At 47.9% G+C, this 25700-nt stretch overlaps 1 protein-coding gene across 1 annotated transcript in view; it reads right to left on the bottom strand.

Annotated features, from left to right (window-relative positions):
- SVOP (SV2 related protein) overlaps positions 1-22436 on the bottom strand; it is a 45590-nt gene extending 23154 nt beyond the window's left edge. Inside the window, exons 1-6 of the mRNA XM_046641032.1 lie at positions 22360-22436; positions 21561-21721; positions 18917-19002; positions 17745-17843; positions 14266-14337; positions 7316-7440 (exon numbers count right to left, since the gene is read on the bottom strand). Of these exons, the coding sequence (XP_046496988.1) occupies positions 7316-7440; positions 14266-14337; positions 17745-17843; positions 18917-19002; positions 21561-21721; positions 22360-22436 (620 nt within the window). The remainder of the gene's footprint in view (positions 1-7315; positions 7441-14265; positions 14338-17744; positions 17844-18916; positions 19003-21560; positions 21722-22359) is intronic.
- Positions 22437-25700: the final 3264 nt, after the last annotated feature.

The raw sequence follows: 25700 nt of genomic DNA, 5'->3' as shown, positions 1-25700 counted from the left end.
CTGATCCAGCTGTCTGACAGACACCTCCACTCTGGCATGATCGTTTTTCCATTTGTGATTAATGAGTACTTCCGGGGGGAGCATTCAGAGATTATGCCAATATCCTGTTCCCCACAGAACCTCTCGTCACCAGCTTGAGCATCCCATGCGTTGACTATTTCTGCCTGAATCAACCACCACTATGATGGTGACAAACGGTATTTTCTATTTCCATAATTATTTCTACGTTTATTAGTTGACATTCTAGTGTAAGGAAGAGACTTCCTTTCTTCTCCCCTTTATCTATCTGTCCATTCCTCTAATCAGTACACACTTGTGGATTCCTATTTTATTTCATGGGTTGTAATCCATTACTGCCATTATTCTTTCGATGCTCCGACTGTCCCATGTCTGGACAGTTTGGAAATCTTTCCATATTAATAACATAGATCCACCACCTCATTTCTGAACAGCTGCAGCCCTGTTGATGAATAGATTGTTTCCATTTCCTGTTTTTGCAACCTGTGCCACAAGAAACATGTTTTCCTGTAACTGTGGTGCCCCGCATTTGACCGTTATTTGTAGCCAGTGCATTATGAAGACGAGCTGCTTGTCCTTCGCCCAGTGTGGTGATCATTACAATCACACTGAAGAATAAAAGAATGAGCGGTGAAGAATTAGCGATGATGAGAAGCAGCTGATACTGGCGTAAATAAATTCCCACGGCAACTAATTGCCTTTACAGCACTTGGCAATTAGAGATTTGCCATGTGCATCACAGGCTTGGAAAGAAATGACCTGTGAGCTCCATCTGGCATTTCTGCTTGATCTCCGGGGAAAGAGCAGTGCCAACAACAGGTTTGTGAGCTAGCTCATTGGAGACCGATCTGAAGAACCTTCTGAGGCAGGTTTCAAGGTAGAACAGGCGGGCAGCTGGCTGGGTATTAATCTTCAAGAGCGGCTAAGACACAGCTCGGGCACCAGTTAAGGCAGCTTTCCATCTCAGCATCTTGGGGAGGTGGCGTTTCTGCTGAAGTCCACAGCGCCCTCTACTGGAACCAATAAGCCACCTACCTGGGTGCCAGCCAGGACATTGTTTATTTTTGTGAGGCGATGCGCACAATTAGAGGTGATTATCATTTTTTTGGTGCTTACTTGCATTTTCTAAATTTCCTAAAGCAAAAAATGTATTGTTTGTAATGATAAAAATAAAGTTAAATTTAACTGCCTTGCTTGAATTGAAGTCTCTCTCTTCCTTCTTGATGCTCCGCCGCAGACAGAAAATGTAATTATTTGGCATCCTAAATGTGATTCCTCTTTCCTGCCTTAATTAAAGGGTCGGGAACCTGCTCACACCCAGCAGTCCTGCATTCCCGGAATCATCTCCAAATCAGAACCACGGACCCAGCGGATTAACGATTTACCAGGACCTTCCGACTCGACAAGCTCAGAAGGCTTTCACGATATTTGTTCAAACGTAAGAGCATCAGCATCAGCCAGACTGGACGTGAACGCAGTTTCTCCATGTGGTAGACGGTTTGCAGAAGCTGCCCCCTTGTTTTCTCTCCCTGTGTCGACGCTCCCTTGCCCGGTGACTTAGGATCTCCCTCCACCCAGAGTCTCGTTCCCTGTCCCTTGACTCTGGGCCTTGCAACTTGCTTTGATCAATAGAATGTTGTAGAAGTGATGTTGTGCCCGCTCCAAGCCTGCACCTCAAGAGGCTTTGTGGCTTCTGCTTGCTCTCTTGGAGCCCTGCCCAGGTGCCCTGGGACCAGGTGGCCGGGTCTAGCCCACTGGAGGAAGAGCGGCGTGTGGAGCATGGGTGAGACCGTGTGGCCGTGCTAGACCAGCCAGTTGACTAAAGACGCATGAGTAAGTCCCACTAAGACAAGAACAGCCAAACTGTCCAACCGGAGAATCGTGGGTTGAATAAATCATTGTTTGAAGCCATAAGGGTTGGGGTGGGTTTGTTACAAAGCAAAAGGTCACTCTGCACTCCACTTAATGACCATCTGACCTTAAGCAAGTCACTTATGACCTCTGAGCCCGTTTTCTCATCTGTAAAATGGGGATAGTAAGGTGGTTCAATGGACTAGGTGAGGTAGTGTGAAGACAGCACTCAGCACGGCACCTAGTGCTCAGTAAGCACTAAGTGGACACTGTGATCATCATCACTATTAATACTACTTTTGTTGTTGTCACCAGAACCAATGTGAACCCCTACTTTGGGGGAAGGAAGAAAGAAAAGAAGGAAGGGAGGAAGAGAAGGAGGGACACAGAAAGGCAACAGCTGGACCCCTGATTTACATAATTTGTATTTATACTAAAACTTCAGAATACGTTATGAGGACTTCTGATTGTTGAGCTTTTAAAAATTATACAGTAGAAGCTGATTCGTGGTGAGGTCGTTCAATTGGGTAAAGCTATTCTATATGAATGGAAACTCTTAGTTACAGAAAAATACCTTCGACTAAATGTTTCAAATAATGAACTTAGGGGAGCTATTTTTATAACTAGATAGGAACATTGCATAACCAAGACATGAGTATTTTTATGTAAATGGCTTGCATGGAAGTGCCGGGGAGCTAGCGGCTCTCTGGGAGGCTAAATGTTTCTTCTGTAATTTTGTTTGTGGTTTGTATCCGCTCTCCTTATGGAAAAAAGAGCTACAGAGCAGAGGGGGTAAGAGAATATGTTTGGAGGGTCAAATGATATTTAAATCTCAACTCTGCCATTTACTGGCTGTGTGACCTTGGGCGTGTTACTCAACTTATTTAAAGCCTCAGTTTTCTTACCTGTCAAATGGAGATAACAGTATCTATGTCCTCAGGTTTTGTGAGTTTTAAAATGGTCACGTGTATAAAGCGCATGGTCCAGAGGCTGGAATGTAGTAACAGCTCAAGAAACAGACAGAAGGGCTACGGTGGGGTTCAAGAAATGCACAGCTAAGCTAGGGAGGTGTGAGATTTTGTGTGTGGGAGGAGGGGGCAGGCAGGCCAGCTGAAGACCCTCATGCCATAAAGGTGGGGAACAAAGGCCCTCCTGGCTGCTCTGCGTCCTTTGCTTTCTTCCTCTGGTGTCCTGTCCGCTCTCCGTGAAGATCTCTCCCCTTTGCAGTTTTAAGAGCTGTCTTTTCTCCGCTCTAGTTACTCTGCCGTTGCGATGCCATCTGCTTACAATTTTCCAAAGCTTCCTCAAAATGCGTGGTCCTCTGATGGCCCACTTCTTGCTTTCCAGCACTGTCAACGATTTATTCTATTTCTTATACCTTTTATGTCATTGCCAGAAAATCTGGAGGAAGAAGTAGACAATAGCACTTGTCTTGCCACCACCCTGAACAAGGATCACGGTGGCCATTCAGAATGCTTAGCTCCTCTTCCTTCCTTCCTATGGGAACAAACTCCAGGTGGCTGCTGGAAGGGTGGTTCTGCTGTCGTCTGCCTGAGCATCTCTGGGAAAGGAATTTGATGTGTACTTCCAGCCACTAGGGCAAACCTGTCCCCTGTCAATGAACGGCTCATGAATGGGGCAGTGGCTGTGTCTGCACGGATTCCTGGAGTCGGGCCAGAAGTGGAGCGCGTTGGCCACAAGCCCCTGCCAGCCCAGATTTATGGGCTTGGCTTAATGGTCTCTGCTTCAAGCTCCAGTGGCTTTTTAGCCCATCCCAGATCCAGGAGCAGATGTCATGCTTACTCTGCAGAGCCCGGGAGGGATCAGTAATGAGTGAGGGAGGGAAGGACGGAGGAGAATGGAGAGCCACTCGCTGGCCTTCCAGACGCTAAGTGGCAGTAAGAGCCTGGGGATTGGTTCCTGTGTTAAAGCCACGTGGTCACAGCCCCTCCCCTGCCCACCTGTCCTTTCCACGATCACAGACTGAGTCCGTCGTCCATCACACGGATGCCTGAGCTCCTGACCAAAGCCTTCGTGCTGACGTTTGTCAAGCGCTCTGCCAGGCTCCATCCTGGGCACTGCACATATGTTGTCATTTAATATTCTAAGGGACTTCAAGAGGTAGGTATGTTAGCACCCCCATTTTAGAGGTGAAGAAACTGAGGTGTAGAAAGGTTTAGTGCCTTGCCTAAGGTCACACAGAGATTAGGTGACAGAGCCAAGATTCGAACCCAGGTAATCCGATGTCAGAGTCTCACCACACTGCTTCTAGATCAGCCCTCCCAGTCTGCCCCGGTCGCGACACTCACAGGCTCTAGGAGTCAGTCACTGGACTGTCAACCCTTGGGGAGCAGGGACTACAGCGGCACAACGCCCAGATCCTCGCCTGCCAAGGCCGCTCTTGCTATTTCTCCTGCCGAAGAGCCAATCTGCCTGCACAGGGACCAATGCGGAGACCCCAGGACGAAACCATCCCCTGGCATCAGTGGCAGGTTGTTTACAATGGACTCCTTCCATTTTGGAAGGAGCAGTGGTTCATCCTGACTGGAATTGGCACATATTCTGGGTGTTGGTTCTCCTCTCCTGCCTTCAGGGTCTCAGGCAGCCATTACCCGAGAGCATTCAGGGTATTTGACCTCTGACACGGGACCCTGCACGACAGTGCATGGGACCAAGGGAGCCGAGCTATATAACAAAGGAGATGCAGCAATGGGCATAGGACCATGGAATCCACTGGTCCCATCGCACACCATGCTACTCTGAGCTGCTGGCCTGAGAGAGTGTTGAACAGCCTTTTGAAGATGCTATGGGGGTGTCACCCCTGTGAGGAAGGGGTGCTGTCTTCCAGGACACCATACACACTGAAATCAATGACCATTATATGGTGCTGTGTAGAAAGGACATATCGGTCTGAAAATCAAAGGGTTGAGTAGGAGTGGCATTCATGTCATCATTCCCAGTGACCCACTTGGGGGAATTTGTGTTTCCTCCATCCTTCAACTTCCAGGCTCTGTGGGTCTAGAGGTCTTGGTTGCCAGAATGGGCATGCTTCCCCCAGGGGACACAGCAAGAGTGCCATTAGACTTTAAGCAACACCTGCCACATGTGACTTTGGGTTCCTCGTGTCAAAAAATGAGCAGGCAAGAAAGAGAGTGAGCATTCTGTCTGAGGAATCGATCCTGAGCATCAGGAGGTGGTCAGGCTACTGCTATCTAATGGGGCACCAAGGTTGCACACTGGACATCTCTTGGCAGTCCTCTGCCCAGTACTGGTGTTAAATGGACAAGCAGCAGCAACGGCCTGAGAAGGGCATGGTGACCAGGCAGCCCCGTGCGTGGAATCTAGGTCACCCTGTCAGGCAAACCATCTCGATCAGCAGAAGTGCTAGCCAAGGGTGAAGGGGTTCTGGAAGGGGAAGCAGAGGAGGGAGATAATCCATATGGGTGAACTTTTATGAAGCAAGTGCATCCAAGAGGTGCAAGGGGTGGGCAGTAGCGGATGCTGTGACACACCACCTGGACTCAGCCTTCAGGACCGAGGCACACCGTCCTTCTGGAATGAGCAGCAGTGTGACCTGCTAAGAGCTCATAACTGAGTCCCCTGCACGCTCCTTGGCCAAGGTCATGCTCCCACCTGGAGGGAAGCCCACATGCGATGTGGCTGATGCGAGAGTACAAAGGTCCAGCCCCCAGGCCTCATTCTGGAACAGCCCCAAAGGGCCATCCCAGCTTCTGAACCCCTATGGGACCAGCGGAGGCCTCTGTTACAATTGGTTCACGACTCAGCTTCTCCCCCTGCCCGTTCATGCTTTTCTCGCTCCCTTCCAGGTGTTGATCCCCAAAACCACTTGCACACAAATCCCTATCTCAGAGTCTGTCTCCCAGGACCCCAACCCATAAGAGGGACCGTGTCTGGTTGCTCACTGCTGTATCCCCAGCACCGAGCACAGGCCTGTGCCATAGCAAGTGCTCGAGAATATTGGTTGAGTGAACAAAGAAACTGGAAGGGAACTACCTGGTCCTTGTGCAAAATTTCCATAAATTATTCCAATAGGATTTCTTACCTCCAACTCATCCTACCCACCATTGCTAGATTAATACTTCTAAAATACCTCCCCTGCTGAAGAACTCTCAGTGGCTCTCCACTGCCTATAGACAATCCCTTTGGCGTGGCAGTCAAGGCCTTTAACAAGCTTGCCTTGGTCTATCTGTCCAACGTCAGCTTTCAATTCTCATATTGCAGCCTGACAAGGTAGCCAAACTGGACATTAGCCTCCCTCAGACTCAGCCACAGCTTCCTCTTTTCATGTAGATCCTTTCCTATGAAACGCCCCACATCTTCCCCATCCCCCTTCTGGGTCTTTCTAAATCCTTTACGTCCTTAATAGCAAGGCAGTAAAACGCAAAGGTTTGATCCCAAGCTCTGGAGTTAGAGGATCTGGGTTCAGATTCCAGCCCTGCTTTCTCCTAGTTGTGTCACCTGGGCCAAGTTACTTTACCTCTCTGTGCCTCAGTTTCTTTACCTGTCAAATGGGATTAATAATAAGATTTACCTCATTGGGAAATTTGGGGGATTAAATAAGATGATCTGGGGTACTCGTTTAGAACAGCACCTGCTTCTCAGCAAACGCTACATACTGGGTGTTCATCCTCCTCCTTTAGGGTGGGGTCAACACACTTTTTTCCAGAAAGGGCCAGATAGTAAATATTTCAGGCTTTGCAAGTCTGAGTCTCTCCTGAGACCACCTGACTCTGCTGCCGTGGCATGAAACAGGCACAGAGAATAGTAAATGAACGGCGAGGTTGTGTTCCGATAAAACTTTATTTACACAACCAGTCGGCAGGTCAGAATCGGCCCACGTGTCATCACCTGCCAATCTCCGCTTTAGGATTCACCAGGAGAGAGGGGCTTCTTCCTACAACTTCAACTCCTCTCAGCACCTCCACAACAGCAACGACAAAATGACACTCGGCTCGCACGTGGTGAGCCCCAACCCCTGCCTCGTGTTCAGGCTAGAGGAGGGTGAGAGCGCGCGGCGGAGACGAGCACGGTGTTGTGACACATTCAGGCTCTTCGTTCCACCCACACACTGAGAGACTTGGGCGAATGACTCTGCCCACCGGATCTCAGTTTCCTCCACTGTGGAACGGAGATTACACTAATTTGCTAACACACCCTTCCTGGGGCTGCTATGATGCGTCAAAGAGAAATGTTCCATCCGTGCTACATCTATTATTTTTGTTATTATTTCCCATTTACGATCTTCCAGCTAATGTGTTGCTTTTGCCTTTGTTAGTCATTGCGATACTGATAACGATGCTATTCTCTGGCTACGTCTCGGCTCCTTGACACCAGAAGCCTGGTGGAGCTGTCTTTGCATCTCCCGGAGGCCATGAACACAGCTGACCTGCTCTGGCTGGATGGCCAGAGCCGGCGATTTACTTACGACTGGGGTACCCCTCCGATCCCGAAGCCCACCAGGCCCCGGAGCACCAGGATCCAGCTGTACACGGGCGCGAAGGCACTGAGGACGCCGTAGTACAGGGTCCACAGCACGCTGATTTTCAGCCCCTGCAGAGAAGAAAGACATCAAGTCACAAGGCTTCTCAGCACCTCCGGGTCACGTGGCCCCTGCACATGTTTAAAGTCACCAACAGGGTCGTGTTAAAGGGTCGCCCCCACAGCCAAGGGGATGCCAGGGTTCTCTGTGTGGGTGTTGCCAATCCCAGGGGATGTGCAGGAAAATGGCGGGGCAGCCGTGGTTGTCCCAGTGATTGGCATTTCATAGACAGGGCCCAGAGATGTTAGATGACCCACAGGCATGAGATCCAATAAAAACTTGTCCTGCGTCCTGCACCATCTCGAATTGAACTTTCCACTCAACTGTCAGGCAGCCGAAAACTCCGTTTATGATTCTTTGCATCTAGACCTCCACTCAATTTTACATATAAACAGGATTTTTTTTTTTAAAGATTGGCACCTGGGCTAACAACTGTTGCCAATATTTTTTTTTACCTGCTTTATCTCTCCCAACCCCCACGTGTACACAGTTGTATGTCTTAGTTGCAGGTCCTTCTGGTTGTGGGATGTGGGACGCTGCCTCAACGTGGCCTGACGAGCGGTGCCATGTCCGCGCCCAGGATCCGAACCCTGGGCCGCCGCAGCGGAGCGCGCGAACTTAACCACTCAGCCACAGAGCCGGCCCCTAAACAGGATTTTTGAGGGGTATAGTTTAAATACACACGATTTTTCAGGAATGCAACTTCCAGGTCAATCAAAAGAAAATCGTACTTTGTTTCATCCAGAACTTTACAAAATTGTTCATCATTTCAGCAAACCATGTTGCCAATGGCAACGCTGCGCGTGGTGTTTGAGTCAGGGAGTGAGAACTTCAACGTCCATCTGCATTCACAGGGCTTCTGTGGGTATCTATGAATAGACTGATCTGAACCTTATTGCAAAATGTCAAATATATAGAAAAAGCATCAAGAATATTCCATTAAATCCAAGCTTATTTATAATCGGGGCAAATATTAACGACTTCCTTTTATGATCTCGGCAGAGTTGTGTGTGAATATTTGCATATTGAAAATAAATCTTGTTTTATGAATTGCCTCCTTTTAAAAATTCTCCATTTCATAGTTAGGACGTTATAACTGAGTTCTTTTTTAAATTATGTGCGGGTCTAGGTTATTTTATCTTTGAAATTGTTTCTGGATAATGAGGGGCATTATTAAATATTTTTGTAACTTTTTTTTTAAACAAAGGGGACATTGTATTTGATGGGGTTGAGAACCACTGAGGGACACAGTGCTGGCAAGATAAACATGGTGCATGTTCTTAGTGTTAATTCCCCTTAGAGATTGGGAAAAAAAGTAAGGGGGAACATAATTTAAAGTATCACTTTTATATGGCAACCGACAAGAGACCTATTATGGAGTAGAATGTCAATTTCACGTGAATTTCAGATTGCGACATGAGGTCCCTGCACCTCTCTTTGGAGCCACCCTCCCACATCTCCAGGGTTGAGTTCACTCACCAGAACCCCTGGGGCCACCTCGATGTGGGGGAGGGGTGGGCGTGTGAAGGTATGATTTTAGCTTCCAAATCTTAAACTGAGTTAAAAGGACTAGAGAGGAAATTTGGAGGTCTACCAGATGAGGTCAGGTCTTTTGGAAAATGATTTTAGGTGGTAGAGAGAACATTTTAAATAACTTTGCATCATCTCATAAGAAAGTTATTTCTTTCTCATTTCAATCTTCATTCTTCCAATTACGTCCAAGAGAAAGTGTCCGTGTAGTACCAGTCTGTCTTTAAGGCCTTTTTAAAACAACTAGGAATCTCTCTTTGTACCAGAGAGGGCAGTGGGGCAACCATACCAGCTAGAATTTAACAACATTGTACTGTTTTCGTTGTATTTCTTTTTGCAGACATTTTCTCCAAAGGGCAATTGTTACTGATCTCCCATTTAAGACTCTCTATGAAGTTTCCTTTTCCAAAACGAGGCATTTAAAGTTAAAAAAAAAAAAGTTGATATAAAGAAAGTCATTAAGCATATAAGAGAACAAGGGACAGGAAGGATTAAAGTCTAGGAAACCCTGGATCTACTGCAATAATAAAGCGGCAACATTTCTGCAGCCCTAAACCCACGGCTATGAAATTGGTACCCACCACACATCTACTTAATTCCTTGCTTTTGGCTGAAGCTAACCTAGTAGAGATTTTCTTCCTCGGAGCCCAAGGAGTCTTGAATCAGAAACAGGACATCATTAGCAGCAGAAAAAATAGAAGCAGAGAAGGAGACGGAGCAGGAGGAGGGGAAGGGGGGAGAAGAGGGTGCCCAGGCTGGGGCGTGGCCGCTGAGCTTCCCCCGGGGCTGCCTGAGACCTGTGTTAGCTGGGTGAGGTCACCCATGACCGCATGCCAGGCAGCAAAGGCAGGCATGCTGACCTGTCCTGTTGGGTCACAGTGCAGCTGGCTCTGCATTTGCCCACTGATGCCAGGGCTTTCCAGCTGCCCAGAAAATGAGGACTCAGCAACTGTTTGTAAGTAAGGTCACAGCTATTGCAAAGGCACGGGCATTGCCAGCAAGCCCCATCTAAGCGCTGCTCGGGGACTCTGCAGAAATGTCCTTTGGGCTCCTCACTAACTACACTTGTCGTTCTGTCCAACATCTGTCCTGCCTTTAAGATTGTTAGCCCCTCCCTTCCTTCTTTCCTTCCATATTTATTTATTGAGCATCCCCTGTATGCCAGGCTTTAGAGATGGATGTATAGCCATTATACGTTCATTAATTTGTTCATTCAACAATAAGCATGTATTGAGTGCCTGCTGTATGCCAGACACTAGAGAACTGATATATATTATTCATTCATTCATTCAACATACATGCATTGAACATCTTGGGTGTGCCCAGCACTACAGGTACTGATATGTATCATTCATTCATTCACTCATTTGTTCACTCTGTATGTATTGAGTACCTGCTGTATACCTGACAGTTGCGGTACTAATATATATTATTCATTCATTCATCCATTCACTACGCATCTACTGAACGCCTGCTGTTTGCTGGGTACTCAGCTTTGTCCTGGGCTACGGCAGGCAACATGACAGCCAGAGTCTCTGACTTCGTGGAACTTTCATTTGCATTTTTAAATCGCGCTCACGTCATTACACCGGATCCCCACAGTGGCATGTAGAATTAAGTTGTTATTTTCATTTCCACTTTACAAATCAGCACAGCTGATCGAAGTAGTTGAGTGATTTGTTTAAGATCAGCTGAGTCAAAACTGGAGCCAGGATTTCCAACCCCAAATGCCATACTTTGAACGAGCCACTCCCCTCTGCCGGGGCCCCAGATGGTTCCCCATTACCTCTGGCAGCCAACATACGTGCATGACGCAGGTGTCACGCAGCAAGGACAGGTGGGCCCGCGTGAACGGAAGTGGACTTGCCCTTGTCAGCCTCTACTCTGCTCTACCCAAAAGTTACCACCACAGAATGTGGATCCCAGGCTGCCAAACAATTCAGCTTAAAAAAAACCAAACCCATAGCTTTTTATTTTTATGCAAAATATGTCACTTTTGAAATGGAGGCAACTGATTCAAAATCCTATAAAGCATTGTATGGGATAAATAAAACACAGCCGTGGGCCAGGTTTGGCTCAGGGCTCACCAGTTTGCAACCTGCAGGCTGGAAGGCTTCCAGCTCCCGCTCCAAGAAGCTGACAGTCTTGCTGCCTCCTGGGTGCCAGACCTGCAACCCCAAGAGGAGCGGGCCCATATCATCATCGCGAGCATCACTCAGGCACCTGCGGGGCCGTCTGACTCAGCCCCCTGGTATTCTCCAGTCAGGCTCAAGTCCAAGGAAAACAGTCCCAGGGCAAGGAGACCCAGGATCTTCAAAATATTGCGATGAGAGGCCTTGTGCCTGCCAGCTACCTTCCCTTCCTCCTTACAGATGACACGGACCTATAGCCATTGACCTAGATAGTGACCTGATCATCTTCTGAAGTTTTTCCCCCTGAATTCCAACCAATAACAGTTACCACTGACCGCAGACTAACCATGCATCCGTAAATACTATCCCAAGTGCATGACATCCATTTTCTTATTTAATTCTCCAACAGCCCTATGAGCTCCTACTTTTATCAACCCTACTGTGCAGATGGGGAAACTGAGGCTCAGAGAGACGAAGCAACTTGCCCAAGGTTACCTTGCCCGACGGGGGGCAATGGGCCATGAACCCAATGTCCCAGTGTGTATGTCCATCCCTACAAGGCCGCCTCCCCCCAGCTGCCCTTTCTTTCTGTAGCTGCCACAAGCCCTAGAAGCTGTAGAAACTTCTGCAGGAATCGAAGTGGCCCACCGAGTCCTAACCCCATCTGTGACTGCCCTGCAAAGTCAGGCAGCGGACGCCCTCACAGAAACCTCCCAGCTGGGCGAAGGCAGATCAAGGAGCTGAGAGGAGATGCTCCGCGCTTGCCAGAGCTCTCCAGCTGCCCGGCTCGCCCGCTGTTTCTGGAGGAGCTCTGGGCAAGCCTCGTCATTGGCTCCTCATCCCCCTCCCTGTGGCTGGGCCAGAATGCCACGCTGGGCAGGAGGAGGCTCTGGATCCGGGGGCTCTTTCTCTCCTCTCTCTCCGGTCGCGCCAGCCTTATGTTGGCTGCGGAATTTAGCAGCTGGTCTGGAGAGCAGGAAGAGCGCTCTATAGGCAGCCCCCAAGCTCCATCTATTTGGGATTGATGAATGTCCTACAGATCAACTGAATTCTGGGGGATCAATCAGTTACGTCTCCCAGCAGCCAAGGTCAGGGTGAAGGATGTGGACTCGGGAGCCAGACACACCACATTTTAATACCGGCATTGCCATTTATGGGCACCATGAGCTTGGCAAATGATAGAAATAAAAATGGACATTTATGCAAAGCTTCCCCTGTGCCAAGAGCTTTCTGTACAAGGACTCATTTGCTCCTTGTAACAGCCCAATGGGAGAGACTATTATGATCCCGTTTACAGATGAAGACACTGAGGCACAGAGAGGTTGAGTAACTTGCCCAAAGTCACGCAGCCAATTAGTGAAGGAGCTGGGATTTGAACCCAAGTGGTCTGGCCTCGGAGCTGATGCTTTTCGCAATGATCTTATGTTAATGTTGCATTTGTCTAGCTGAACCCCTCAGGTAAATACTGAAATCAGGGCGGGGCAGTCCCAGGCAATGCAGCGAGACGAGGAAGAATGAGCTCCAGTACTGTTCAAACATTGCTTCGTTTATTGAGCCAACACATCCTCATTTATTGAGCATCTCTGATTCGAGCCACTAGCATCACGGTTAAGATGGGCCTAGACTTAGAAGGAGTGAGACCTGGCTCTGTGTCAGACAAGCTGTGTGGCCTCGGGCAAGCTGCCCGCTCTTTGTGCCTCAGTTTCCTCTTCTGTAAAATCAGAGTAATAATAGTACCTACTTCGGTGGTTTTGAAGGGGTGGGTGAGCTAATGCATGGGTCATGCCTGGTACCGTGACTGCTATGCGAGGCGCTGTTGCATTTTCGGTCCACAGCATGCTGGTTGTGGCGGACCTCGCCTGTTACCCACCCAGTGTCCCTATGCTCTTCTTCCTTCCTGACAGAATTCTAAGTTTATTTAGATATCCACTCCATTCCCAGCTCCAGGAGTAGATTTTTATTAGTCTAAGCCAATAGTTCTCAAAATGTGGTCCCCGGACCAGCAGCATCAGCATCCCCTGGCAACTTGTTAGAAATGCCATCATTGCAATGGCAGCTCACATGCGTCCTGTGCCTGTGATGCAGCCAGCGTCATATAAAGTCATTCACACCCATGATCTTGATTCACCCTCCCTTGTAGATTCTCCAATGGAGAACCCTCCCATGTTATTTTCTTCTTTAGACATATGAGGAAATTAATACTCAGAGAGGTCAATTCACTTTCCCAAGGTCACACAGCGAGGAGTGGCAGAGCCAAGAGTGAGCCCAGGTCCACCTGACTTCAGAGCCTCAGAACATAACCACGACACCCCCCCCCCCCCGCCTCTGGAGAAACTGCAGGCTGATGAGGAGAGCCCACGAAAGAGAAGGGTAAAGCTGTCAGGGAGCGCAACAGCTCCGAATGTGCACAAATGGAGTGGCGGTTTTTCCTGAGCCAGGCACAGAATCAAGGGAAGCTTGCCTGGGTCTGTAAAGCCTTTCTCCCGAAAGCCCCAGGCTGGTAGATGGGGGGCTGTAACTTCACATGCCAAAAGAGTCAGAGTCCAAGCGCAGTCTAACGAAACCAGAGCAACACAAAATACAAAGGGGACCCTCCAAGCCGTGAAATAACAAATAAAACAGTAAGAGCACAAGGCGGTTCCAGACCTGTCAGCTCCCTTTTTGTTTGCAAACCCATTTCATGTCATATCTTAGGCTGGGCTTCCCCAAAAGCAGACCCTGAGACAAGGATTCTAGTCCAAATGGTTCATTTAGCTGGAGGTCCCAGGAGGGGCGGGGAAGGCAGACAATTCAGGGCGCCTCAATGAGCGGGCTCCCACGGTGGGCCCCGGGACACCATCTTGCTGGATGGAGAAAGGATCCACTTTAGAGGAAGACAGACGATGTCCGTCTCTACCACCACTGGGCTGGCCCCAGCCTCGGGTAAGGGGCTTGTGAGGGCCAAAGGGATGGGGTGGGCGCCCCCTCCTCCACTCTGAAATGCACGTGCTTGGGACCCAGTGGGAATGTGTGATTTCAAGGGTCCACAGTGGCCTCAGAGCGACGTCTTCTCCCTGCTGGTCAACCTCCCTCCTAATTAGGCCTCCCAGGTGCTCGAGCGGCACAGACTCTGCTACCCGTGAACATGAGCCCAGAGAAACCCAGGGGACACGCGCTTAGGGGAGGTCGCCTTACTGTTTTCCTGCCGTACTGGTCGGAGATGTTTCCCCAGAGGGTGGAGCTGGACATCATGCCGACAAAGACCACCTGTGGGTGGAAAGACAGTTTCTGTTAGACAGTGACGTAGAGCATCTCAGAGAAAGGGACCGATGGATTGAACCTGTGACGTCACACCCTAGTAATAAGAACGAGGCAGCATTCACTGAGATCCTGCTAAGGCGCAAACCCATTCTAAGTGCTTCGTGTTACCGTTTAAGCCTCACGACAATCCTATGGGGTGGATGCTATGATTATCCCCATTTTACAGATGAGGAAACTGAGGCTCAGAGAGGGTCAGTCACTCGGCCAGAGGGACACAGGTGCAGGTGGTGCCGTCTGGGCTGGAATCAGCCCATCTGACCACGGAGCTAGCATTTTACCAATTTTTCACCACGCCAAAGAAGTCTTGTCCTATTGTAAGAAAGTATCAAAGGTTGCAAGGTAGAGTTTGAAGGGTAGACAAAACAGGAGACAGGAGGCTGGGATGGGAACTGGATGCTGTTAGTAAGAGAAGGCATTCATGAACCCTCAGCGTCCACACGGAATCTTGCTGAGAACAGGTTAGGGGCCACCTGGTCACTGTCCCTCTCTCCCTTCCTCAACAGACTCTCCCCCACCTCTCTGCCCCCGTCCTCCTGATGCAGCTCACAGTGGATTGCTTTGAGGTGACGCCCTTCAGGATGACGTCCTTCAAAAGGGACACCAGTGACACGGTTACAAATCCTTTTGCAAGTCACTCATTTCTAATTCCTTTTTATTATTTTTATTATGATTTATTTATTATTTATTAATTCCTTTTAATTATTTTAATCAAAGGAGAGCCTAATCAAGCTGTCAGTAAATTAGATCACTAAAAATGATTTTTCATAAGTAACTGCTGTGTGCACGTTGGTTTATAACCTGGAAGTTGTTGAAAAAATCAAGTGGCATTAGTTTATTGAATTATAATCCAACTCCTTCAGTTCCCCTAAAACTTTCTATTTGTGAACAAAGCTTTTCATAGTCACATCCATTCAGTAAAAGTGAAAAATGGGGATAGAACTGATGCTGAGCCCTGACTCATTTTGGCAATAAGTGATCATTCAAGACTATGTGGCATAAGTGGGACACACTCCATACTGCTTGTTAAGAGTACATTCTGATAAAACTTACTTATGTTTAACAATTATTTATCAAAATTAATTACATCTTATTGTTTTGATCTATTGAGTATTACTAAAAATTATAATGATGGCTCGGTGCAGGAGAAAATTTTTGATACTTAGAGACTTATGAAATGAAAAGCAATAATTGAAAATTTATCTACTTTATCCCAGAAAATGATGATAGGGTGGTAAATGAAATACTGTGAAGCATAGTAAAACACTACATTTAAATAAGAGGATATGGAGAAAGGGAGTGGAAATACCAGTCCAAGATGAGAACAAGACAGGGCATAATTCCCAAATTCTTCAGAAGAGCTCATGCATGTTATTTTAAACAGAGGATGGTAGATATCCAATAAGTATTTCATTTCCAATGGACATATTTTAGAAAGTGATATGAAATTTTATTTAAATTTCTTATATTTCAATACACTGGAAATTATATAATGTGCAACCTACCATTTAAAAACATTTAAAGTCCATTTTAAAACTTGGGGCTTGCACAATTCTTTTCTAGATTACCTAGAACAAAGTGTTGGAGAGTACTGTCTTGGGGTAAAGTGTTGCCTTAGTCACACACTAAGTGACATCCTTTCATCCTGAGAGGGTCAATCATCTCGCAAAGACGCGTCTTCCCCATTCTTTCTCCCGGTAAGGGAGAGATGAAGGCACGGTGGAGCACTAGTCCTATATCACAGTAATTACGGTAATTTCACACAGTAATTACGGTAATCTCCCACAGGCTTTCCTGTGACAACAATGACCGTCCTTCTTCCCCTCTTTACCGACGTTATGCAGTTAAAGCAACTCCTGCAGTCCTTTAACTTGTCCACAGAAAACTTGGCCGTGGAACTTCACGGCTTTCCCTAGCCCCCCAGTCCAAACTTTCCGCCAGAAGGAAGTAGTCCAGGGCAGTGGCTGGGAACAGGCTCTGAGTCTGCAGAGCTGGATTTCAGCGGGGACTCTGCCTCTTACAGGCTGTGTGAGCTTGGGTGAGTCGTTGCACCTCTCTGAGCCCTGGATGCCTCCTCTGTAGAAATGGAAGTAATAACAGCTCCTCTTTCACAGGCCGAGAGGGTTAAAGAGGTGATGAATGCAAAACCCTTAGCACAGGGCCTGGCGCATCGTGAGCTCAGTCAACCGTGGTCGTTATGAGCCAACGAAGAGACCAGCAAGGCCCTTCATTGTGACCATACAGACCTGCGGTTACCCTTTCCGGGGTGCCAGGGGGAGAGGCAGAAGGAAGAAATGCCGTTGACTCACCTCCCACCGTGTGCCAGGCACTGTGTGTATCCTGTTGTCTATACTCAGAAAAACATGGCTTGTCACCTGCTTTTTGCGGGTGACGAAATAGAGCTGTAAAGTGCCTCACTCAAGGCCACACGTCTATGAGGTGATTAGACCACGTAAATACCCGTGTGTGTGCCTACGGAACTCCTCCCACTGAGTTACACGACCTTTTTGCCAATATCAGACCAGGCCTGATTGCTAAAGACACTCAGCCCATTCCAGAACACTTATCCATAGAAAAACAGCATTCTGGGAGGTGTTCCTAGTTAGCAAGGACTCTGCCACTAGCTAGGCTGTGTGACCTTTCATGAGTGACTTCACCTCTCTGTGCCTCCTTTTTCCTCAGCTAATAATAGCATCCACCTCAGTGGGTTGTGAGGCTTAAAGAGCACAATGTATATTATGACTGTATTGTATACATCATATATAGTGAAGCCCTTTGCACAGTCAGTGCTCCATAAATATTAGCTTTTGCGTGTATCATTATTGTTATCCTCTTACCCAGCCTGGCCATTCCTTTCTCTTTTAGAAGGTTGCTGCTGAACGCCCCGTAACAAAAATTGAGGGTTCTGCCTCACTCTCCTTCAAGCCTTAATTCCAGGGAGCAGTGGCTCCCTACCGTTTATGGACCATCTACTATAGATCAGGCATTCTGTGGTTTCTAATCCTCAAATCGCACTCGTGTGGGGGGAAGTGGCATCTCCTTTCTGCCGTCAAGATAAGCCAGGCTTATAAGGTTTAAGTGGTATGCCCAGGTGGGCTCCAGCCCCTAGCAATGGAGCCCAACGTCTGAGACCCCCAGGTAGCTGGACCCCTGCATGGAGTAAAGTGGGCTGCAAACCTGCCAGGATAGGTGGAGTAGGGAAGGGAGCAAAGAAAGTTCAGGTCATGGTGTTTTCATCCGGGGCTTAATTATTTTCTGCTGAGCCCTCGGCAGCAGCAGGGGGAGGGGGACACCCCACAGGAGACCCCAAGGGACCAGAAGTGTGCGCAACAGGAGAGAGCTGCTGGGCTGCCTACCGAGGTCAGCAATGCAACCTGCCAGCTGGGGAGCCGCCACTCACAGTGCAGCTGCGGAGCCAGGATGCTGAGGATCATCATTTCCATGGCATCGGCCATCTGCGGGGAGGAAGCAAACGTCAGGAGGCCGGGATGCTGCCTGGGGCCGGGGACCCCTGGGCCCTCGCTGAGTCCACGACCCCAGAGAGAGCGTGTGGAAAGCCCCTCTTCTACTGCCTGCTGAGTGCCCCACCACACCTGAAAACACACTGACTCCAGGGGTCAAAACAGCGTGGGACCAGGCGGGAATCGACAAACAGGCTTTGACATTCTGTGTGTGTGTGTGTTGCATGTTTAAAAACATAAGGGCACTCCCCAAACGAAGTAGGAAAGCATCATATTTCTAAAATCCGAGGAAAATATTTTTATGGAAGTCAAGAGACAAGGATCAATGAGAGTCTAGTTGGTCTTTGGTTTATAGGTCATTGTTCACGTAGAACTGTCAGTATATTTAAAACAAGTGCGACCTTTTAACATATTAAAACATATTAGGAAGCTCTGGCAATTAAACATCGTGGCACCTTCGTGGGACTAGACAGACAGAACCACGGGACAGAAATGAGAGTCCAGAAGGAGACCCATGTGGCCATGGGACTGTGGTGGACGATATAGGTGGCCTTTCAAAATGGTGGGGAAATGAGGTGCGGAAATTGACGATCCGTTTAGAAAAAGATGTGGTGTGGTCACGGCCTCGCACCCACAAAAATCCGTTTCAGTAGCATTAAAAGTCTACACGCATTCTTTGCTCTAGGCAGCTTAGAGAATTTTGACAAGAGAGCAAGAGCCTCTTGAAGCAGAAGGCGTGTTTTCATCTGTGCATGTTTGTCTGGGGAGAGCTCCACAGATGACATCCTAATTCCATAGTATCCCTGAGCCCCAGAGGGTTGAGGATCACTTAATCAGCCAGAAGCTTCAACTCCTTGTTGAGGGCAGTCGCCAAACGCACCCGGCTCCCGCAAGCACAGACTTTCCTCATCACCAGGGTCACTCAACATAAACTTTGTTCATTCAAGCACAGGGTCTGTGTGGAGGGAACCGCGTCCTTCCCTGTAGCCCATGGAAACCCAGTTGAGCACCATGATGGGGGTTCCTTGGAGACTGAAGGTGAGGTCACTGCCCCCAGGAATACTTGCCCAAGCCAAGCCGGTGAGAACAGACAGCTTCCATTGGAATTTTCCAAACCCAATGGCTTCCACCGCATCTTCCACCATGAAAGTATCTGGGAAGGAGAAAGGGAGAGGGGAGGAAGGAGTTAGGGCATCTTAGCGTTGTCCTAGTGTGTCCTAGAACTTAGCCTAGAAAAACATTCCAGCAAGTATGAAGAGAGAACTTGCTACAAAGCCCACTGCAACATTGTTTACAAAAGGGAAAACTGGAAAACCCAGAATGTCTACCAATAGGGAATTGGTTAAATAAATTATTTTATATATTATACATAAATTTTTATATGTCCACTTTATGAAATACAGCTCAACTGTTAAAAAGAATGTGCAGGGGCTGGCCCAGTGGCGCAGAGGTTAAGTTTGCACATTCCACTTTGGCGGCCCGGGGTTCACTGGTTCAGATCCTGGGTGCGGACATGGCACTGCTTGGCACGCCATGCTGTGGTAAGCGTCCCACATATAAAGTAGAGGAAGATGGGCACGGATGTTAGCTCAGGGCCAATCTTCTTCAGCAAAAAGAGGAGGATTGGCAGCAATTAGCTCAAAATTACCAATTACCTCAAAAAAAACAAAAAAAAGAATGCGCAGATGTAGAAAGATGCATACAACATATTGTTAATTAATTTTTTAAAGCAAAGCAAGATGGACCAAGAGAAATAAGATAAGGGCCAGCCCGGTGGTATAGTAGTTAGGTTTGCATGCTGCGCTTCAGTGGCCCAGGGTTCACAGGTTCGGATCCTGGGCACGGACACCGCTCATCAAGCCATGCTGTAGCAGCATCCCACATACAAAATAGAGGAAGGTTGTCACAGATGTTAGCTCAGGGCCAATCATCCTCACCAAGAAAAAAAAAAGAAGTAAGATTAAGTGTCCACAAACTGTTAACAGGGTCCTCTTTGGGAACAGCACTCACTTTCCTACTTTTTACATTTCTATATCTGAATGCTTTCCAAATAAACGTGTTATTTGTATGCTCAGAAAAAAACAAGGATCTAAATTATAAGCTCATAAGTGTTTGGAAAAATACTAAAAGACTAAACACACGGTGGTATGGTGGATCGGCTCTTGTCACAGCACTGCTGGAAAAACTGGTAAAATGGGAATAAAGTCTGGGATTTAGCACACAGCATTGCACCAGTATTGTTCATTTCTTAGTTTGACAAATGTACTGGGGTTAGGTAAGAGATTGACATCAGGGAAGCTGCAGGAAGGGTATGTGGGAATTCTCTGTACTATTTTTGCAACTTTTCTGTAAATCTAAAACGATTCCAAAATAAAAAGTTAATTAAAAAATAAAAATACAAAAGGAGTGTGCTGGGCGGCCTTCTGTATGCTGCCCCTGAGGATGTCATCAGCCACTGCCAGGAGTTGTCATCTTTTTGGAATGTCAATCATGGGTCTCTTCTGCCATTCATAATTTTCTCCAGAAGTTTGAGCTGGTGTTTGTCACACCAGCAGGTTCTAGTTTCTTCCAGCAAAAATATTGAGGAGAAGGCGGAGTGAGCCTTACAACATCATCGATAACGAGAACCGTAATAATAATAATATGATGGTGCATTTATTGAGAGCCAGGCGCTGCGCTAAGAGCTCAGTGTGCACTCTCTCATTTAGTCCCTGTCAAAACTGTTAGTTAAGGCCTAGTCGCAGCCCCAATGCACAGAGGAGGACACGGACTTGCCCAGTGTCACACAGCTGGCACACTGTGGAATAAAGCCACTGCTCTAGCCACTGCCCACCCCTCCAGTCACCGCCTCCCTGGGTCTGTCAGCAACAGACCTTGGGTTCAATTAATCCTCTCCCATGGGGGGAATCTGGGGCCTTCGGGAGTGCATGGCATGTTCTCGTCCATCAGCATCGTGTGGTGAGGGGAGACTGAGAGGCGGTCCCCCCACGGCACTGCCTCAGGTCTCTTGTTGACCAGCTCTACTCAGAGGCAGCGCAAGGTCATGAGTAAGTACGTGGGCTCTGAGGTCAGATCGCCCGGGTGTAAATCCAGCTAATTTCTAGCTGTGTGACCCTGGGCAAGATACTTAACCTTTCTGTGCTTCAGTTTCCTCTTCTGCAAAATGGGGGAGATGATTTTAATAGTTCCAGTTGGAACTGTTGTGAAGATTAAATGGGTAATAAGTGTAAAGTGCTTAGGACAATGCCTGGCACGGACTAAGTCCTCGGCCAATGTCAGCTGCTCCCTTCACTATTGTTGTCATCACCACCACCATCATCACACTGTCATCATCACCATCATTGTCACCATCATCACTGTCATCACCACCATCACCACCATCATCATCATCACCATTACCACCATCACCACCATCACCATCACCACCATTGTCACCATCATCACTGTCATCACCACCATCATCATCATTGTTGCTCCCATCCCCAGCCAGGTGTTACACAGTGATGCTGACTGGCAGCGATGGTGATATAACCTTGCCTACTGAAGTAAGCCATGTTGGTCCAACCCACATTTCCAGTGTCACCCCTGAGCCCTCTTGGCCCTCCTACCCACCCCTTCACGAGATCCCTCTGAGAGCACCACCTGGGGAGGCAACTCTGAAAGCCCCTGACTGTGGCCCAGGCTGATGCTCCAACTGCAGGGCCCCCTCACCGTCGGTGGGATTGGCAAACTCCTTGGGCACAGCCGCCCCATCGTCCAGCTCAACAGCCTCTAGGCCCGTGCGGACCCCTTCAATCTGGACCTCATGCTCTCCCGAAGCCGTGTCGTCCTCTGACCTTGCACTCTCACCCGTGCGACGGAATTTCACCACCCTAGAGGACAGAGCAAATCAGGTCATGATGGTTAGAACTCCCCTTCGATGTCCTTGCTTTACAGCTCTTGTGCCCAAGACAGGTGAAAGGCTTTTTCTCATGGTGTGGACAGTTGCATGGGTAAGGGGTTGGCATTTCTGTTGAGTTGGACTGTGGGGGGTGACAACTTCAAGAGTTATGTATCAGGGCTGCCACATACAGTTGTACAGGTTGGGCACTGCACAACTCCAGGGGGACCCTATTCACATGGTAAGCTATTCAAATGAGGATATTTTTGTTCTAGACCTGAATACTATTTGGAAGAACATGTGTTTCAGAATTTAGACTCATCGCTCTGTAACAGAGGTAACAATTTGATCGCCTGAGGGTTGCATTATGCCCACAAAAAGTTGCCCACACGGTATTTTTTTAAGTGGATGCCAAAGTTTTAAAATTGGGAGCATTCAGAATAAAAGCCAGATTCCTGACGTCTCTTAAAAAGGGACACATTCCATCTGGGGCCCACATTCCTCTAAGAGAACAGTGTGGCTAGATCTGGGTGGTGTGCCCCTGTAGATGGGACACTGACTCCACGGTTAATCACAGTCTCCTCTTCTCCAAATTATGTCCGGCCCTGAGGTCTTTTCCCAGGGCCTTACCCTTGCTCTGTGTTCCTCTCCCTGGGCACTTTGGCCCACGTGTCTGGCCTTGCTGGCATTTGAGTTTGAGACCCCATGGCCTCCATCATTCTCTGTGCGATACCCTCCGTCAAACCACGCCGTTTCTTGTCACTCTGGGAAACACCCTGGTCCCTCTGAGCAGCAGTTTCTTTAGCTGGCACTCAGAGGCAAAGTTACCTGTGTCCTTCCAGCTTCCTCGCTCTATGGTGGGTTCCGAGCTCACTGCAGGGAGGGGACAGAAGTGTTCCTGCCCTCCCAGTCTCACAGGAGAGAGACATATCAAATGATTAATGCTGATTTCTATCAGGGCATCAAGAAAAGAAGTCCGGGCTGTCACGGGCATGAAGACATGGGGGACCGGAGGGCAAATTAGGCAACGCTCAAACAGGTAAAAACGGAAAAATTTCTAAGTGAGAAATAGTGCTTTTATTAGCATTATTATTTGAATTAACTATTGCATTCTTTCATCTATTTCACTGAAGAATAGCTGGTGCTCTGGCCTAGAAAGGGGACGTCTTCAGATTTCAGAAGCATGGGCACCATGCCGTGCTTGGGAAGTTGGAGAGAAAAGGCAGATGAAAATGATCTGAGAGGCCACTGGTTGGCCAGGCGGGCTTGCAAAGCCTGAGCTGTCAAGCTTCTCATGGGCTGGAAACGTGGGGCGGAGCACAGAGCACGGGGCCGGCAGGCGGACGGGCTGGGGTTGGAGCGTGGAGCTGACGCCCCCTCCGCCCGCCACCACCACCCACGTCCAGTAGCACCAAGGGCTGGTACTCTGTGCCTCATTCTAGGTGTCGTCGTCCATGCACTCGATCCGCACAACAGTCCTAGGAGGTTGGTATTATTATCACCATTTTACAGACAGGAAAACTGAGGCCCCAGAAGTGGCGGGACTTGCCCACGGTCACACAGCCCAAGAGGCACGGAGCCAGGCTGCGACTTCAGTTCTGTCTGATCAAAACCTTGTGTTCCTGGCCGAACACAGGACACTCTCCCTCCAAACCCTCCACTGCTCCCCATTTACTCTAACTTTTTTCATAAAAACGTCGTACTTTGAGATAGTTAAAGCAGATAAAATTGTATAGATAACAATGAGAGAAATATCTTTGCTTCTACCGTCCTGCTTAAGGACCACACTGTGAGGTCGGCCCACAGAAGCTGCAACATTCAGCCATAATTCAGCTGAAGCCACAGTGTCTCCTTCCCCATCTGCTTGATCAGGGCTCTTTCCAGGCATCATGATTTGATTTCATCCTCACAGCAACCCTGAGAGGTGGTGGCTATCATCATCCCCACTGGAGAAGACAGCTAGTCACTCTGAGCCTCAGTTTACCTATAAATTGGGCAGAATCATTGTGTCATAGGTCAGCTTCCCTAAGATGGGATTCTTTTTTTTTTTCAATTGCGGTAATATATATGTAACATAAAATTTGGCATTTGAACCATTTTTAAGTGTACAGTTCCATGGCATTAAGTACATCGACAATATTGTAATATAACCATCACCACCATCTACTTCCAGAAATTTTTCTTCTTCCCAAACTGAAACTCTGTACCCGTTAAAAACTAACTCTCCATCCTCCCCTCCCCCAGCCCCTGGCGACACCATTCTACTTTCTGTCTCTATGAATTTGACTCGTCTAGGGACCCCATAGAAGTGGCCCTGCACAGTACTTGTCCTTTTGTGACTGGCTTATTTCACTTAGCAGAATGTCCTCGAGGGTCATGCATGTTGTAGCAGGGGTCAGAATTTCCTTCCTTTTCAAGACTAAATAATATTCCATTGTATGGATAGACCACATTCTCTTACCTGTCCATCCATCAGGGAACACTTTGGCTGCTTCCACATTTGGCTATCATGTGCTGCTATGAACGCAGATGTACAGATATCTGTTAGAGTTCCTGCTCTCACATCTTTTGTGTATCCACCCAGAAGGGGAATTGCTGGATCATATGGTACTTCTATGTTTAATTTTTTGAGCAACCTTCATATGCTTTTCCGCGGCAGCTGCACCATTTTACATTCCCACCAGCAATGAACAAGGGTTCCAATTTTTCTACATCCTTGCTAACACTTATTATTTTCCATTTTTTGATAATACCCATCCTAACGCATGTGGAACGGTATCTCATTGTGTTTTTGATTTGCATTTCCCTAATATTGAGCATCTTCTCATGTGTTTGTTGGCCATTTGCACATCTTCTTTGGGAAATGTCCATTCAAGCTCTTTGTCCGTTTTTTTAATTAGGTTGTTTGGGTTGTTTTTGTTGTTGCAGAGTTGTAGAAATTCTTTATATATTCTGGATATCAATCCCTTATCAGATATATGATTTGCAAATATTTTCTCTTTCTTGCCTTTTCACTCTGTTGACTGTGGCCTTTGATGCACGGAAGTTTTGAATTTTGATACAGTCCAACTTACCCATTTTTCCTTTTTGCCTGGACTTTCGGTGTCATGTCCAAGAACACATCGCCAAATCTAGTCATGAATCCCTTCACCTACATTTTCCTCCAAGAGCTTTACAGGCTTAGGTCTTTGATCCATTTTGAGTTCACTTTTGTTTATGAAGTTCTACAGGTGGGGGTGCAACTCCATCCTTTGCGTGTGGATATTCAGCTTTCCCGGCCCCATTTGTTGAAAAGACTCTCCTTTCCACATTGAGTCGTCTTGGCTCCCTCATCAAGAATCATTTGATAGGGGCCGGCCTGGTGGCGCAGCGGTTAGGTTCGCACGTTCTGCTTCAGCAGCCCGGGGTTCGCCGGTTCAGATCCCAGGTGTGGGCATGGCACCGCTTGTCAAGCCATGCTGTGGTAGGCGTCCCACGTATAAGGTAGAGGAAGATGGGCATGGATGTTAGCTCAGGGCCAGTCTTCCTCAGCAAAAAGAGGAGGATTGGCATCAGATGTTAGCTCAGGGTCAATCTTCCTCAAAAAAAAAAAAATTATTAAAAAAACCCACAAAGCCATACCAATGTGTAGCATTTGCCAGTATCCATGGGGTAAATGCTCCCACTACAACCAATTTCAAGCTTCTGAGGGTTAAATAACAGGCTCCCCAAATTCCTGAATATTTAACAATCTCCTTTCTAGAGCTGGTATGAGCGGTCTCTGGCATGCCACTGTAAAAAAATCCTCAAACCACTGACCCATACCACAACACAGAGGACCCTTGAAACACTGTGCTGCGTGAGAGAAGCCAGTCACGAAAGGTCACAGAGTGTAGGACTCTACTTCCGCGAAGGATCCAGAACAGACAACTTCATGGAGACAGAAAGCAGATGGGCGGTCGTCAGGGGCCGGGGGAGGGAGGAATGAGAAG

This window comes from Equus quagga, chromosome 15, assembly GCF_021613505.1.
Source record: "Equus quagga isolate Etosha38 chromosome 15, UCLA_HA_Equagga_1.0, whole genome shotgun sequence".
Classification (NCBI taxonomy): Eukaryota; Metazoa; Chordata; class Mammalia; order Perissodactyla; family Equidae; genus Equus; species Equus quagga.
This window is presented reverse-complemented; position numbering and strand designations above follow the sequence as displayed.